Raw genomic sequence first — 15863 nt, 5'->3', positions numbered from 1 at the left:
TGAAAACAAATAGTTTTCAGATTTCTTTGCTTTTCCCTGTGGCATTCCCTTCAGTTCCTTCCAAACTAACCTGTTATTTAAAAGGGGTTTTGATTCAAAGTTATCTAGTCTGCCATATTACTGAAAATCTAAGTAGAATCTAAGAACTGTCCCAAGTCCCCTCTAGAGGTTAAAGGGCTGATGCTTTCTCCCCTTTTAATGTCTTTTTTCCCCTTCTGAGAGTCAGACATTTAAGATCGAGAACATTCAAAAGTAATTCTATATACAAAGGAATTTAAAAAGTGACTGTGCATACCCAGGAAGAGGTGCGGGCTCAGAAAAGATGGGTGCCTGTGTGGCTCAGCTGTTTAAGTGTCTTGCCTTTGGCTCAGGTCATGATCCCAGGGTCCTGGAATCAAGCCCCTCATTGGGCTCCCTTTCCTGCTCCCCCTGCTCGTGTATGCTCTCTTTCTCCTTATCAAATAAATAATCTTTAAAAAGAAAGGAAGGAAGAAAAGAAAAGAAAGGACCCGAGAAGACCTTATGTTTACACCTCAAGGCTTATGTGTCCCTGCCACAGAGATAACCTATGACAATCAGGAAAAAAAAATCAGCAACCCTGGAAAAGGGATCTGATGTCCAGAGCTACACATTATTAGATTCAAATGTCCAGTTTAAAAAAAAAACAAACCATAGGACTTACAAAGAAATTGGGATGTGTGGCTTATTTAAAGGAAAACAAAATTAACTAACACAGGTAAACAAAATGATACAGCCACCTAAAAGGCAGTTTGATAGTTTCTTACAAATCTAAACATACTATTACAATAAGATCTACAAATCATGCTCCTCGTTATTTATCCAAAGTCGTCAAAAAGTTGTGACCCACGAAAATCTGCACAGAGACATTTTTAGCTGCTTTATTCATAATTGCCAAACCTAGGAAACAAATAACATGTTCTTCAGAAGGGAAATGCTTACATCCAGACAATAAAATACTATTCAGTGCTAAAAAGAAATCAGTGATCAAGCCATCAAAAATGGAGGGACCATAAATGCAAATTACTAAGCCAAAGAAGCCAATCAGAGAAGGCTACATACTACATGATTCCAATTTCATAGTATTCTGGAGAAGGCAAAACTAAGAGTAAAAAGATCAGTGATGGCCACAGGTTAGGTAGGTGGAAAGGATGAATAGGTGGATCACAGAGGAATTTTATAGCAGTGAAATTACTCTATGTAATACTATGATGGTAGATACATGTCATTATACATTTCTCTGAACCCACAGAATGTACAACACCAAGAGTGAACCCTAATGTAAACTATGTTTATCTGATAATGATTTGGCAATGTAAATTCATTAATTGGAACAAATACACTACTTTCGTGGAGAATGTTGATAATGGAAGAGCCTATGCATATGTAGGTACAAGTACAATGGAAATCTCTGTACCTTCTACTTAATTTTGTTGTGAACCTAAAACTTCCATAAAAAATAAAGTCTATTTTTAAAAAAACAAACCCCAAACTGGGGCACCTGGGTGGCTCAGTCGGTTAAGCATCCAACTCTCAGTTTTAGCTCAGGTTATGATCTCAGGGTCGTGAGATCAATGCCATGTTGGGCTCTGTGCTCGGCTGGGAGTCTGCTTGAGATTCTCTCTCTCCCTCTGCCACTGCTCCCACTCTCTCTCTCAAATAAATAAAATCTTTGAAAAACAAAAACAAAAAACCAACAGAAACTATCCCCAAGAAAGACCAGAGGGAAAATCTTAACAGATAAAAACTAAAATAATTATCTTAAAAATGTTCAAATAACTAAAGGAACACAAGAAAGTCAAGAAAACCATATATGAACAAAATGGAAATATCAATAAAAAGGAACAGAAAGCCTAAAAACAAAGAGAAACTGTGGAGATGAAAAGTACAATAATTAAAATGAAAAACTCACTAGAGACATTCTAAAAGCAGATTTGAGCAGGCAGAAAAAGAAATTAGGGAATTAGAAAGAAGTCTCCGAAACAGAAAGAAAAAAGACTGAAGAAAAGTTGAAGAGAACCTAAGGGACCTACGGGATATCAAATGGACCAATATAGGTACTGTGGGAATTCCAAAATGTAAAAAAAAAATAAAGGGAAAGATCAAAGATATAATGGCCCAAAACTTCCCAAATTTGAAGAAAGACATAAGCATCCAAGAAACTCAATGAATTTCAACAGGATGAACTAAAGAGACCTGCACTTAGATATATTACACTCTGTCCAAAGATAAAGAAAGAAATCTGACAGCATCAAGACAGAAGTGACTTGTCACACCTAAAGGATCCTTAATAAGATTATGAGATTTCTCACCAGAAACTGGAGGTCAGAACGGACTAAGCTAACACAATCAAAGTGCTTAAAGAAATAAACTACCAACCAAGAATCTAATGTCTGGCAAACTGTCCTTTCAAAGTGAGGGAGGAATTAAGATTTTATTATAATTAAGAGTTATAATTAAGATTTATATATAAACAAAAGCTAAGGGAGTTGGTTATCTATATACTAATAATGAATAATCCAAAAAGAAATTTAAAAGACATATGATGAAAACTACAAAAAAATTACTGGAACAAATTAAAGACATAAATGAAAAGACAGCTCCTATTCATGGCTTGGAAGACTTAATATTGTTAAGATGTCAATACTTCCCAAAGTGATCTACAGATTCAATTCAATCTGTCTCAAATCATGGAAATATAAATTCAAATCATGATTAAGTAACACTATATACCCAGAAGATCAGTACCCAAAAACCTGGCAGTAATAGGATGAGTAAATAATTATATACGCACATAACTGAATAAAACACAGCAATGAGATCTAATGAAGGCAAACCAGCTTCCAACATACAGATAATGAATCAAACAAGTTAACATGTTATAAAGAAGTCACCAAAGACTACCTACAGTGTGATTTCAAGTATCTGAAGTATCTGAAGTTAAGAGCTGGCAAAACTGAACCATATATATATATATATATGATTTTTTTTGGGACCATATTGTATAGGGATATCAACTACATAGAAAAAAATTAAGTGGTCAAAACTTAGTCAAATAAAGTACATTTTGTTTTTTAGAAGTCTACCTAATTTAGTCCACCAAAGGTGAAGCTCAAGTTCAACGTTGTGACTCTTCTATTTACTCCCAAGAACTGGGAACCAGTATTCCAATTCAATTTTTACCAATAACTAATTTTATGTGTTAAATAATTAACTGATCAATTTTCTCATTCTTTAAACTAAAAATAGGTGGATGGAACACTTGGGTGGCTCAGTGATTAAGTGTCTGCCTTCAGCTCAGGTCATGATCCCAGTGTCCTGGGATCGAGCCCCGTTGGGGTCCCTGCTCTGCAAGAAGCCTGCTTCTCCATCTCCCACTCCCCCTGCTTGTGCTCCCTCTCTGGCTGTCTCTCTCACTCTTGTCCAATAAATAAAATCTTAAAAAAAAAAAAAGAAAAGAAAGAAATGGAAAAGAAAAAAGAAAAAAAAGATGATTTGTACTTTCTCTTCAAGTGTGATGCTATTTACAATGTATTACATATTCATTATTCATATCTTGTCCCACCCAGTTAAATTTGTTTCAAATAGAGAAAGGTGAAATAATCAGTAGAAAAGGTATTTCTCCCCTTAACTATTATTCCTCAGCAGCAAATTAGGCATTTAGGGAAGAAAGTTTATATCTTAGATTCCTAAATTGCTTAACAATAAAAAAAAAAAAAATCCCTACTTCCAGCTAGGAACTGGTATCTTCCAGTAATCTGCAAAATGACCGACAGAAAGGGAAAAAGGAAAGACACCCCATTAAGTTCTTCAGGCTTTCTAGAAAACAAGGAATTATTCCTTTGGCCCTATACATGCAAATCCTCAAGAACTATATACTGTAGACATCAAGGGGACAGGCACTATTCAAATAGGAATGCCCCGCAAATGTTACCATGGCAAAATGAAGTCTACAACGTTACCAAGCATGCTGCTGCCATTGCTGTAAATTAACTAGGGCAAGATTCTTTTTGTCTAGAAAATTTCTGTGCATGCTGAAAACATTAAACGCTCTGAGAGCCAAGACAGAGCTTCCTGAAACATGTAAAGGAAAACGATCAGACAAAAAGGAAGCCAAAGAAAAAAGTACCTGAATTCAACTGAAGTACCAGCCTGTTCCACCCAGAGAAGTACACTTTGTGAGAACCAATGGAAAGAAGCTTCAGGTACTAGAACCTGCTCCCTATAAATTTATGACTAGGTAGGTGTAAAAAAAATAAAAGACCTCTGGACTGTTAAAAAAAAATCCTAAATAATTGTGTTACGGAGGCTAAGATACTCTCTTATATAACAGCTTACCTTCCACAAGCAATCTGAGTGACAATGCTTCCCATAAGTTCAAAAACTTTCCTTGGGTTTATTTCATGACTGGTAGAGTTATGACCCAATTGACCATACCCTCCAGCTCCAAAAGTAAACACTCCACCTTCCTAAAAAAAAGAAAAGAAAAAAAAGACAAAACTCTTTATCACTAGAAGACCTGATAAAAGAATAATCTTTAAGAAAACAGGTTAATCTTTAATACATGCAGTCAATTTTTCTCTTCTATTGCCTTTGCAATTTAACAGACAACAGCTGACTTTTCAGGGTAGAATCCCTTAAACCTAAGAGAAGTGCAGGCTATTTTCACATATTTTAAAAGCACCTATGTTCTTATTATTATATTTAGTTGAAGCCATCATTAAAGAGATACTAATCATTTTTTGCTTTGCCTTTCATGGTCATTACATTCACGATCTTGTTGAATCCCAAGTACATAACCTATAATATATCACAAAACCTAAAACTGGTTATCGTCTTCAGTTTTCAAACTAGTTATGCTTTTATACAAAGCCTCTGCAGAAAGAGTGCAATTAAACCAGAGTGCACAAATATAGCTCTTTTTAACACACAGTTGCTGCAATGCAGGGGTTGGGGCGTCAACCCCTTGTGCAGTCAAAAATCCACATACAACTTTTGCCTCCACAAAGCTTTACTAATAGCCTACACTTCTGACTGAAAACCTTACTGATAACATGAACAATACCTAACTTAACTTTTTTGGTATTTCTAGGCTACACAGTTTACCTATGAGTTTTTTCAAATTGTTGTAATCTCCAAAAACTTTACCAATATATTTGTTCAAAAAGATCTGTGTATAAGTGGACCCATTCAGTTCAAACCTGTGTTATTCAAGGGTCGACTACATATAGTCTTTAAAAAATTTATGGTAAAATATACAACTGGATTAGGTTAAGTATATAAAAAAGTAATTTGTCATAACAGCTTAACACAAGCACAACTGGTTTTTCAATTTAACTACTTTTCTTCAGAATTGTAGCTGTATACACAATTTTATATTCTGCTTTTAGCATTTAGTAGTGTAAGTGTATATATGACTATGTAAGGAAATTGATTTTTCTTTTTAAAACTTTTTATCATGGAAAATTTCAAACTACACACAAGTTCAGACATGTATATATAAATAAATATATATATACACACACCATCATATAACCATCACTTGGCTTTAACAAGCAGCAAAAGTTAAATAACCTTGTTTCATCAATGCCCCTCCCATTTTTCTTCTTCAGGGTACTTTTAAGCCAAAAAAAAAAAAAAAAGAAGAAGAAGAAGTGCTAGAGTACTTTAAAGCAAACCGTGGACATCAAATCCTTTCACTTATGAATGTGTATATATCTTTAATGACATATACCTCGCACATATATAAATACATAACACAGTATTATATTTACAAAATTAATATTAATTTCCTTTTTTTGACAGAAACGGCAAAGCGTTTATTTTTTTATTTATGGTTTTTGTAACTGGTATCTTTTTTTCCCAGTTTTATTTTGGTATGATGAATTCATGAATAAAACTGTATATATTTGAAGTATACAATGTGATTTCACATACGAATACATTGTTAAATAACTACCACAAAGAAGTTGTTAAACACACTCATCATCTCACATTTTTTTTTTTAATTTTTTTTAAAGAATGCTTCAGATCTACTCTCCTGGCAAATTCCAGGCATAGAATACAGTATTGTTAACTAGTCACTATGCTGTACATCTTATAACAGAACGTTTGTACCCCTGACCAACTTCCCCCCATTTCCACTACCCCAACCCAAGACCCTGGGAAAACAACATTCTATTCTCCATTTCTACAAATTTGACTTTTCTTTTTTTAAGATTCCCCACATAAATGACATGATAATGGTATTTCTCTTTCTCTGGCTTATTTCACTTAGAATAATGTCCTCCAGGTTCATCCATGTTGTTGCAAATACAAGTATTTCTCTCTTTTTTGTGGTTTAATATTATTCTTCTGTGTGTGTGTGTGTGTGTGTGTGCATATACATCACAGATTTTCTTTATCCATTCATCTGGTAATGGACACTTAGGTTTTTTCTTGGCTATTGTGAAAAATGCTACAGGGTCACCTGGGTGGCTCAGTCGTTGGGCATCTGCCTTCAGCTCAGGTCATGATCCCAGCGTCCCCTGGGATCCAGCCCCACATCGGGCTCCCTACTTGGTGGGAAGCCTGCTTCTCCCTCTCCCACTCCCCCTACTTGTGTTCCTCTCTCACTGTCCCTGTCAAATAAATGAATAAAATCTTCAAAAAAAAAAAAAAAAACCGCTACAGTGAACATGGGAGTGCAGTTAACTCTTCAACAACCTGTTTTTATTTCCTTCAGGTATATACTCAGAAGTGGAATTTGCTGGGCCATATAGCTCCATTTGTAATTTTTCGAGGAACCTCCCTCCATATTGTTTTCTATTTGCACCAGTTTACATTCCCACCAGCAGTGGGAACAAGGGTTCCCCTTTTCTTCACATCCTCACCAGCATCTACCCTTTGGTTTTTTTTGTAATAATCATCCTAACAGATGCGGGGTGTTACCTCACTGTGGTTTTGATTTGTGTTTCCCTGATGACTGTGAGGTTAATATTAAGCATCTTTTCACGAACCTGTTGGCCATTTGTTATATTCTTTGGAAAAGTACCTACTCAAGGTCCTTTGCCCATTTTTAAACTAAATTCTTCATTTGTTTAGCCATTGAGTTATAGGAGTTCCTTTTATATTTTGGATATTAACCCCTTATCAGATAAACGGTCTGCTAGTATTTTCTCATTCCATAGGGCTGCCTTTTCATTTCATTGACTGTGCCCTCTGCGGTGCAAAACCTTCATTTGTAGTTCCATTTATTTTTGCTCTGGTTACTTGTGCTTTTAGAGTCATACCCAAAAATGATGACCAAGACCAATGTTTTTCACCCCATGTTTTCATCTAGGAGTTTTAGTTTCAAGTCTTACAGTAGGTCTTTAGTTCACTTTGAGTTATATTTTGTTAATGGCAAAAACAGGGGTTCAATTTCTTTCTTTTGCATATGGATATCCAGTTTTCCCAACACCAGTTATTGAAGAGAACAAACTTTCCCACTGTGTGTTGTTGGTGCCTTACCACTGATTAGTTAACTGTATAGATGTGGGTTTATTTCTGGGCTATCCATGGTTTGACTGGTCTATGTGTCTGTTTATGCCAGTACTATACTGTTTTGGTTACTACAGCTTTGTAATATAGTTTGAAATCAGGAGCTTGATGCTCCAGCTTTGCTGTTCTTTCTCAAGATTGCTTGGCTATTCCTGGTCTTTTGTGGTTCCATATGAATTTCAGGATTTTCTATTTCTGTGAAAAATGCCACTGGAATTTTGATAGGGGTTACACTGAATCTGTGGATCACTTTCAGTAATACGGACATATTAACAAAATTAATTCTTCTAATCCAAGAACATGTACTATCTTTAGATTTGTATCTTCTCCAATTTCTCTCACTGATGCCTTACATAGTTTTCAGTGTAGAGGTCTTTCACTCCTTGGTTAAATTTATTCCTCAGTAGTTTATTGTTTTTGATGATACTGTAGATGGGACTACTTTCTTAATTTCTCTTCCAGAGTTTGCTTAGTGTATAGATACAACTGATTTTTGTATGTTGACTTTGTATCCTGCAACTTTACTGAACTCATTTTTTGGTTCAAACAGTTTTGGGAGAGTCCTATATATACGGTTTTGTATATATAATATTATGTCATCTGCAAACAGACAATTTTAGTTTTTCCTTTCTAATTTGGATGCCTTTTACTTCTTTTTCTCTACTAAAATAACTCTGGCTAAGACATTCAGTACTACACTGAACAGAGGTGATGAGGGTGGGCATCTTCATCTTATTCTTGATCTTACAGGAAGAACTTTCAGCTTTTCACCATTGAATATATTAGCTGTGGGCCTATCATTTATGGCCAATGTTACATATTCCTCCTCTACTTTACTGAGAATTTTTATCATGAAAGGATGCTGAATTTCACCAAATGCTTTTCCTCCATCTACTAGGATGATCATATGATTTTTATGACAACTAATGTGTGTCGACTGATTTGCAGATGTTGAACCATTCTTACATCCCAGGGATAAATCTCACTTGATCATGGTATGTGATTAAATTTGGTTTGCTGGTATTTTTTAAGGAGTTTTGCATCTATGCCCATCAGGGATATTGGCCTGTAATTTTATTTTGTTTGTACTGTCTTTGTTTGGCTTTGATATGAGCATAATTGTGGCCTCATAAAATACATTTAAAAGTGTTTCCTATTTTTTTTTTTGAAAAGTTTGAGATCGACTGGCATTATTATTAAATGGCAGAATTCACCAGTGAAGCCATCTGGTCCTGGGGTTTCTCTCCCCAGATCCAATTTCCTTACTAGTTAAAGCTCTGTTTAGATTTGCTATTTCTTCATAATTCACTCTTGGTAGCTTGGATGTTTCCAGGAATTTATCCATTTCATCTGTTATCCAATTTGTTGGCATATAATTGTTCACAGTAGGTTCTTAAAATCTTTTATTTGTACAGTATCAGTTGTAATGTCCCTTCTCCATTTTTGACTTTGAGTGTTTTTTTCTTAGTTTCCCTAAAGATCTGTCGATTTTTTTTTTCCTCTTTTCAGGAAAACAGTTCTTGGTTTTGTTATCTTTTCTAATGTACTTTTTGTCTATTTTTACTCTGACCTTTTTAATATTCTTCGTTCTGCTAACTCTGGGCTCAGTTTGGTTTTCTTTTTCCCTAGTTCCTGGAAGTATAAAGTCTGTCTCTTTGAGAGCTTTCTTTTTCTTCTTTCTTAATGTAGCTATTTATTGCTATAGGTACTTTACTGGATATGCAGTGACAGTATTATCACTATCTATCCCCCTTAGAGTTGTTTTTGTGGCATCCCGTAAGTTTTGGTATGTTGTGTTTCCATTTTCACTTGTCTCAATATATTTAATTTCTCTTTTACTTATTTTTTGACCCACTGATTGTTCAGGAGTGTGCTTTTAAATATCCACATATCTGCAAATTTTCTGGCTCTCCTATTATTGATTCATACCACTGTCATTGGAAAAAAGATACCTGATATGATTTCAATCTTCTTAAATTTGTTAAGACTTGTTTTATGACCTAACATATAATCTCTCCTGCAGAATATTCTGTTGTGTCCTTGAGGAGAATGTGTATGTGCTGCTGTTGGATGGAGTGCTCTGTATATCTGTTAAGTCCATTTGATATAAAGTGTAGTTCAAGTCCTTTATTTCCTTATAGACTTTCCACATGGATGACCTATGTGTTGTTTAAAGTGGGGGTACTGGAGTCTCCTACAATTACTGCTGTCTGTTTCTGTCTCCAGCTCTGTTATTATTTGTTTAATTTTAGATGCTCTCATGTTGGGTGCATATATAAGTGTAGTTGTTATATTCTCTTCATGAACTGGCCCCTTTAATTTTAATTTCTTAATATCGGATACTGAGGCCATGTTTAAAATTTTCCTGATTACTTTATTAAATCACACCAAAGTACATGTCTGCTTGGTAATGTTAAAAATAAGTAGGTTAACAAGTTTCATAGCTTAATCTATCCACGTTAAGCTTAATGTTTCAATCTTTGTCTTTATCCACTATTAGGGAGTATAAAGTAGAGATTTTTCTAATCTTATTATTTCTTCTAGATTTATTAGTTGGAATTCTACAAAGAACTTAACTCATCAACTACTAAAATTACTCTGAAATACAATCTGCAAATAGGAGGCAGGGGAAATGCATCTTTCTCATTTACTAATTTTTTAAAAAATGAGTTGTTGTCCTAGCAACTTCAAAGATAAGCAATGAAGTTTGCTTTGTATTGACTTGAGGAAGAAAAGTATCATAATGAAATCATGGATTTTTATATGTTTGTTGTATTTCCATTTATTGCCATTATTATTTCTTTTTGTGAAAACTCCCTCTGACATGACCTTAGTCCTTTTTTGTAACACATAATAGCCAAGGCTATTCTTAGACGTTCCCCCACCCCCACCTCGAGATATGAAATCAGACTCTTCTCTAAGAAGCTGTGGTTATTTTTCATATAGAGTCTACAACAATCATGGGATGCCCACTGTTTCCAGATTGTACATGGCTAATTACTTCTAGGACCATTCAGTGATCACGGCAAAAAAAATTTTTAGAAGGAAAACAGTAGGAGTTTGTAATGATACTCTTAGAGGTGATTAAGAGCAAAGGTCACAGGATTTTAACTTAATTCCTATTGTTTCATATCTGTTTTAAGCTGAAGGTCATAGTTTCTAATAATAGTAAAGTACTTATTTGCTTTATCCTATCCTGTATGTAATATATTGAGAATAAGACTATCAATTTTATTACTAACAATTAAGACTACAGAAGGCAGTTTAAAATTTTTGGGTGAATTCAATTTACCTTTAGGCTACTTCCTACTAGTGATATACAACAAAATACTATATTTTAAAAGGACTTAATTAAAAGAATTCTCCTTTTGTAGTTGTGCCACTAGTATTTATTTTCAACTTTTTAACAAGTGCTTAAAAACATGTATGTTAGGGGCGCCTGGGTGGGTCAGTGGGTTAAAGCCTCTGCCTTCAGCTTGGGTTATGTTTCCTGGGTCCTGGGATTGAGCCCCACATAGGACTCTCTGCTCAGCAGGGAGCCTGCTTCCTCCTCTCTCTCTGTCTGCCTCTCTGCCTACTTGTGATCTCTATCTGTCAAATAAATAAAATCTTAAAAAAAAAATGTATGTTTGCTTTTTAATTATGTGTAACAGGTTCTAGGTTCTAAAAACGAAACTGTAAACCAAAGTACATTTGATCTAGCTATTAAATTTTTAAAAATACAAATACCATGTAACATGTTCATCTTTTATCCCTGCTTATACAGAAGTCAATTATTCTGTACCTTTTTACTTAACAATATATCCTAAAGATATTCCACAGCATAATATAGAGATCTTCTTCATTCTATTTTACAAGACTTGTAAATACTGATTTACAAGTCCTGGGTGGTTATTACAGTTTATTTAACTAGAGTGCTATGGAAAAGACATCTGCATTCTTTCATTCTTTTGCTATTAAAACAATGCTGCAATTAAACTGCTTTGTGCACATATAATTTCCTATCTTTGGGACAGATTCTTAAAAGGAGGGTTGCTAAGTTAAAATATGTATGTATATGTGATATGCATAATGAATTTGTAAATGAACTTGAAAAAAACCTGACATCTTTATGATAGTGTGTTCACACCCATTAACATGCATGTCTTTACATTTATTGTTTTTTTAAAGTCTGTTTTTAAATTGCTAAGGTAGGTTTTGCACAAGGAAACTGCTTCATAAAGCAATCCTAATTTATTTGCAAAAAGTTCTTCCAGAAAAACAAAAGATATATGGATATGGAGCTGTATTCTAACTTAAATCAAGGGAAAATAAAATATTTTTCTATTAGGATATTTAAAACTATCTTATTTTTTTAGAAATAATATATACCAAAAATTCCAGTGAACAAGTACCAACAGCTACTATCTTAAGAGGAATACAGAATATTAAAATTGAAAAAAAAAACAACAGATATAAGTAGTTACATATCCTGGGAAAATAAGATTAAGTGGTTATTTGAAGGGCTGAATTTGATAAGCATTAGCACTGTGAGTCTTTCTACCACAAAGCTAAGGAATAATATATAAAAGGAATAATATATTATATATTATAACCCTAAGGAATAATATATAAAATATTTTTTACTATTATTTCAATATAGCCTTGTTTCTTCTAACCACCCATGACAGAAGAGAATGACGATTTATAACTTGCCAACATGAGTTATTAAAACTATAGTGACTAATTTGTAATTTGAATGATAAAAATCAATACAAGATTAGCAAATAAAACTTCCTTACTAAAAGGCAAGTAATATAAATTTTTAAAAACCAACTTTTATAATTATTCATATTTGTAAAAGTACTCTGAGTACATTATACTTGATAATGACTAAGAATAATTCTTATAAAAAAATTCCCAATGTGGGAGTGTGTACAATTTTGTGTATGCAGAAAGAAGTCTGACTAGAAGTTAACTTTTTCTTGCTAATATTATCTACTATGCAGAAGAAAGATAAAGCAGCAAAAAATTTCACTTCTAATTCAGCTAATAAAAAATGTGCCAGTTCCTTTAGTTAACATGACTATAAATAATATTCCTGGCAAAGGTTAGTTTAATGTGTTTATTTTCATTCTACCACTAATCACTAGAGGACTACACAGTCCTGATAATGAAATGGCACATACCCAAGAAAGTTACAGGACAGAGTTAAAACCATTAACAAGACTGTGATGAAAGTTCATTATAACTACTTGCGTAATACTTAGTCTATGGTTAACAGGCAGATTCATTCTTTTCCATTACTTGTTGTACAGTATTTATAAGCCAAATGGGAGTTAAAATTAGGCAGTTATGCAATATAAATGGGATTGATACACAGAGGATGGCAAGTCTGACAAACTAAAAAGGAATTTTTTCATTCAAAATATTAAACAGTATTTCACATAAAGCTGAGAAATTCATTAATACATACTATCACATTTAATAGTAGATCATAACTCACATTTCATAACAATAAACAGTTGAAAATAAAGGTAAATTGTTTTTGACAAGTAATAATCTAGTTCTTGTCTTCAAGATAAATTACTTTTTAGACATCAATAACACTCGAATTTTAATGTAAATATCATGAAAACATTCACTAATTATAAATTACTACCATGAGTAATAATAAAGAAGTTTTATAGGAATACAATACCTTGGTTAGTGCAGCAGTATGATCTTCTCCACAACAAATATAAACTATTTTCTGAGTTCTTAGTGACTTTAGTAAATTAGGAACATACCTATCTGAAAATTCCAACAAGAGATGTTAACGGTATTTTTTAAGTTAAAACTCTTCTAAAATGTGTTTCCTCTACAGCTTCCCAAGCTCAGTAGACAGTGATAAATAATTTTAACTGTGATTCAATGATTTAGTAGTACAAGCCTACTTAATTGGGTTCCCAGGTCTTTCTATTCATGCTGCTATAAGAAAGGAGGGTTTTAAAAAGTAATGTAAGTGTTAAACTCCCTTAACGCCAATCTTTACAGAACTAGAAATCAAGAAATTACAAAGCTATTTGCTTCTAGTATCATTCTTTATATTCACCTCATGATAATTAAGCTCACAGGATTCTATTTAAATACTTGAAAATTATACTTTCTGCTATTTTGTAGCAGTTTAAAAGAAGTATGTCCTACTCTGACATTTTTCTTATGCAGAAGAAAATATTTTAAAATTCTGAGTATTATTTATTTATCATTACCAGTTGTTACTAGACCAACAACTCACTTTTGTCTAAAGTCATGACAATTATGTTGAATTTTATGAAATTAGTTCCTGTATTTCAGATACTGGCATCTGAATTAATGTAGTTATGAAAAATCAGTTCAAGATCCTGACTTGTTTCAAGTAATTATAATTCTTAAAATTCAAATTGTTTATTTTCAACTCTAAAATCAATGTTAAAAGTGAAGCTTCAAAATAAAGATTTAATGACTCAGATTATTTTAATATTTCCTTGAAAAACTCAAATACATTAACACTTCATGTTACTTTCCACAGTAATTTTACAACCTCTTTCCACCAATGGTGGCCAATAATGTGATTACCAATTGAAGTAATGTTTTTCACAACTTTCTTTTAATGAACATCTAACAATAAAGATTTTTCCAGATATACTTCTTAGAGTTTATTTTGCGATAAAGTGGTATTCATTTGCACTCCCACCATCCCTTCAAAATATTATTAAATGGAATTTTTAAATAAACTTCTCATCCCCTTCTCCATATGGGGGAAGACTTGAGTACATTTCTTTCTGACATTAAGAATCACTGATCCATCTCAAAAGATCATTTCTTTTAATGTACATTTATCTATAAATAATGAGAACCTACCATTTTCATCATTAAGACCTAGTTGACCAAATTTGTTGCGTCCCCATCCAAAAATAGCTCCAGAAAGGGTGAGTACAAAACTATGGGCTCCTCCTGCTGCAACTTGCATGAAAGGGATTCCAAGCAAAGACTTAATCAGCTGTGGTGAAGCTTGCTTTTTACAGTCAATGCCTAAACCCAACTGGCCATATTTATTTTGTCCCCAACAGAAGACTTCACTTGCTGTAAAACAGAAATTATAAAATTAACTATTTTCCTCACACACCCAAAAATTTCATTTGAAGATCATCAGTTACTTTGGGACATTCTCCTTCTCATCAAATGGAAGTACATATTTACCTTTATTAAGTTTATTTCTTATCTGGAAACATAATGGAAGAACATTCAAAGAAACATCAAGAACAACATTCTGTATTAGTACACTTTAAGTATGACTCACTTTATTAATGAATGGGTAAGGCACATAACTCATTTCCTTATGTTTCTTAAGATAGAACTATTCCTCAAGTCTCACTTTTATTCTGTGATTTATCTCAAAAGGCACTCAACCAGGCTCAAGACCTCAGTTATTATATACTGATCACATTCAAAATTTTATCACTAGACCAGACCTCTCTTATTAGCAATAATCCCATGTATCTAATTGTTTACCTGACCTCTATACTTGGATATTACAAAGGCACCTCCAGCTCAGTGTGTTCCAAACAATTTATGACCCCCACTTTACCTCCCATATCTGGACCTATGCTCAGTGTTCTCCATCTCAATAAATGATTCTATAACTGATTCAGTAGCATGAGCCATAAACACAGAGAGACATGCTTAAAGAAGACATACTCTTCTCTCTTCTCTTACGTTATACACAGACTGGTATCACTCTATTATATATCAACACATAATATACAGTTTTCCTTCTAAAGAAAAATATGGCATCACTTCTCGGCCTTTTGGCTAAGATCAAGTGTAAAGAAAAATACGGCAAATAGATCCTGTCTTCACCATCTCTGCTTGTCACTTTTGCTCCCCCAACTATCACCACGTCTTGCAACTTTAGACATTTTTTTATTTTATTAAATGGCACTAATAACTGACACACTAATAATTGTTTTTAAAATTCATACTATAAAATAGGACACACATAAAGTAAGTTTCCCTCTAAAATTAGATGTTGGGTCCTCTCCCAAGAGACAACCACTCTTACCAATTACTGGTATGTACTTCCAAAAATATTTTATGCATATACTAGCAGACATCTGTATATATAGAGAGAGGTATTATTAAAATGTAGATGTGATAATGTGGCTCACCTGAAAAAAAGATATCAGAGCCTTCCCACTGACATTTGGGATAAGCACTTTTAACAAAGCCTGTTAATGTTCTACATAATCTATGTTTCCGAGCTCATTTCATACCCGTCTCTTCCCTTACTCTAGTGATACTTGTCCTCCTTTACATTCTCCAGT

The 15863-nt window shown here is 33.5% G+C and overlaps 1 protein-coding gene across 2 annotated transcripts in view; it reads right to left on the bottom strand.

Annotated features, from left to right (window-relative positions):
• The window catches only part of HERC4 (HECT and RLD domain containing E3 ubiquitin protein ligase 4), a 130251-nt gene that overhangs the window by 77208 nt on the left and 37180 nt on the right, over positions 1-15863 (bottom strand). For both annotated transcript variants that reach the window (XM_080823325.1, XM_080823324.1), the window contains exons 5-7: positions 14401-14622; positions 13220-13311; positions 4357-4487 (exon numbers count right to left, since the gene is read on the bottom strand). In XM_080823325.1, coding sequence (XP_080679451.1) covers positions 4357-4487; positions 13220-13311; positions 14401-14622 — 445 coding nt within the window. The remainder of the gene's footprint in view (positions 1-4356; positions 4488-13219; positions 13312-14400; positions 14623-15863) is intronic.

Source organism: Martes martes, assembly GCF_963455335.1.
Source record: "Martes martes genome assembly, chromosome: 14".
NCBI classification, from domain to species: Eukaryota; Metazoa; Chordata; class Mammalia; order Carnivora; family Mustelidae; genus Martes; species Martes martes.
Note: the sequence above shows the minus strand (reverse complement) of the source record. Positions and strands in the feature narration are given on the sequence as shown.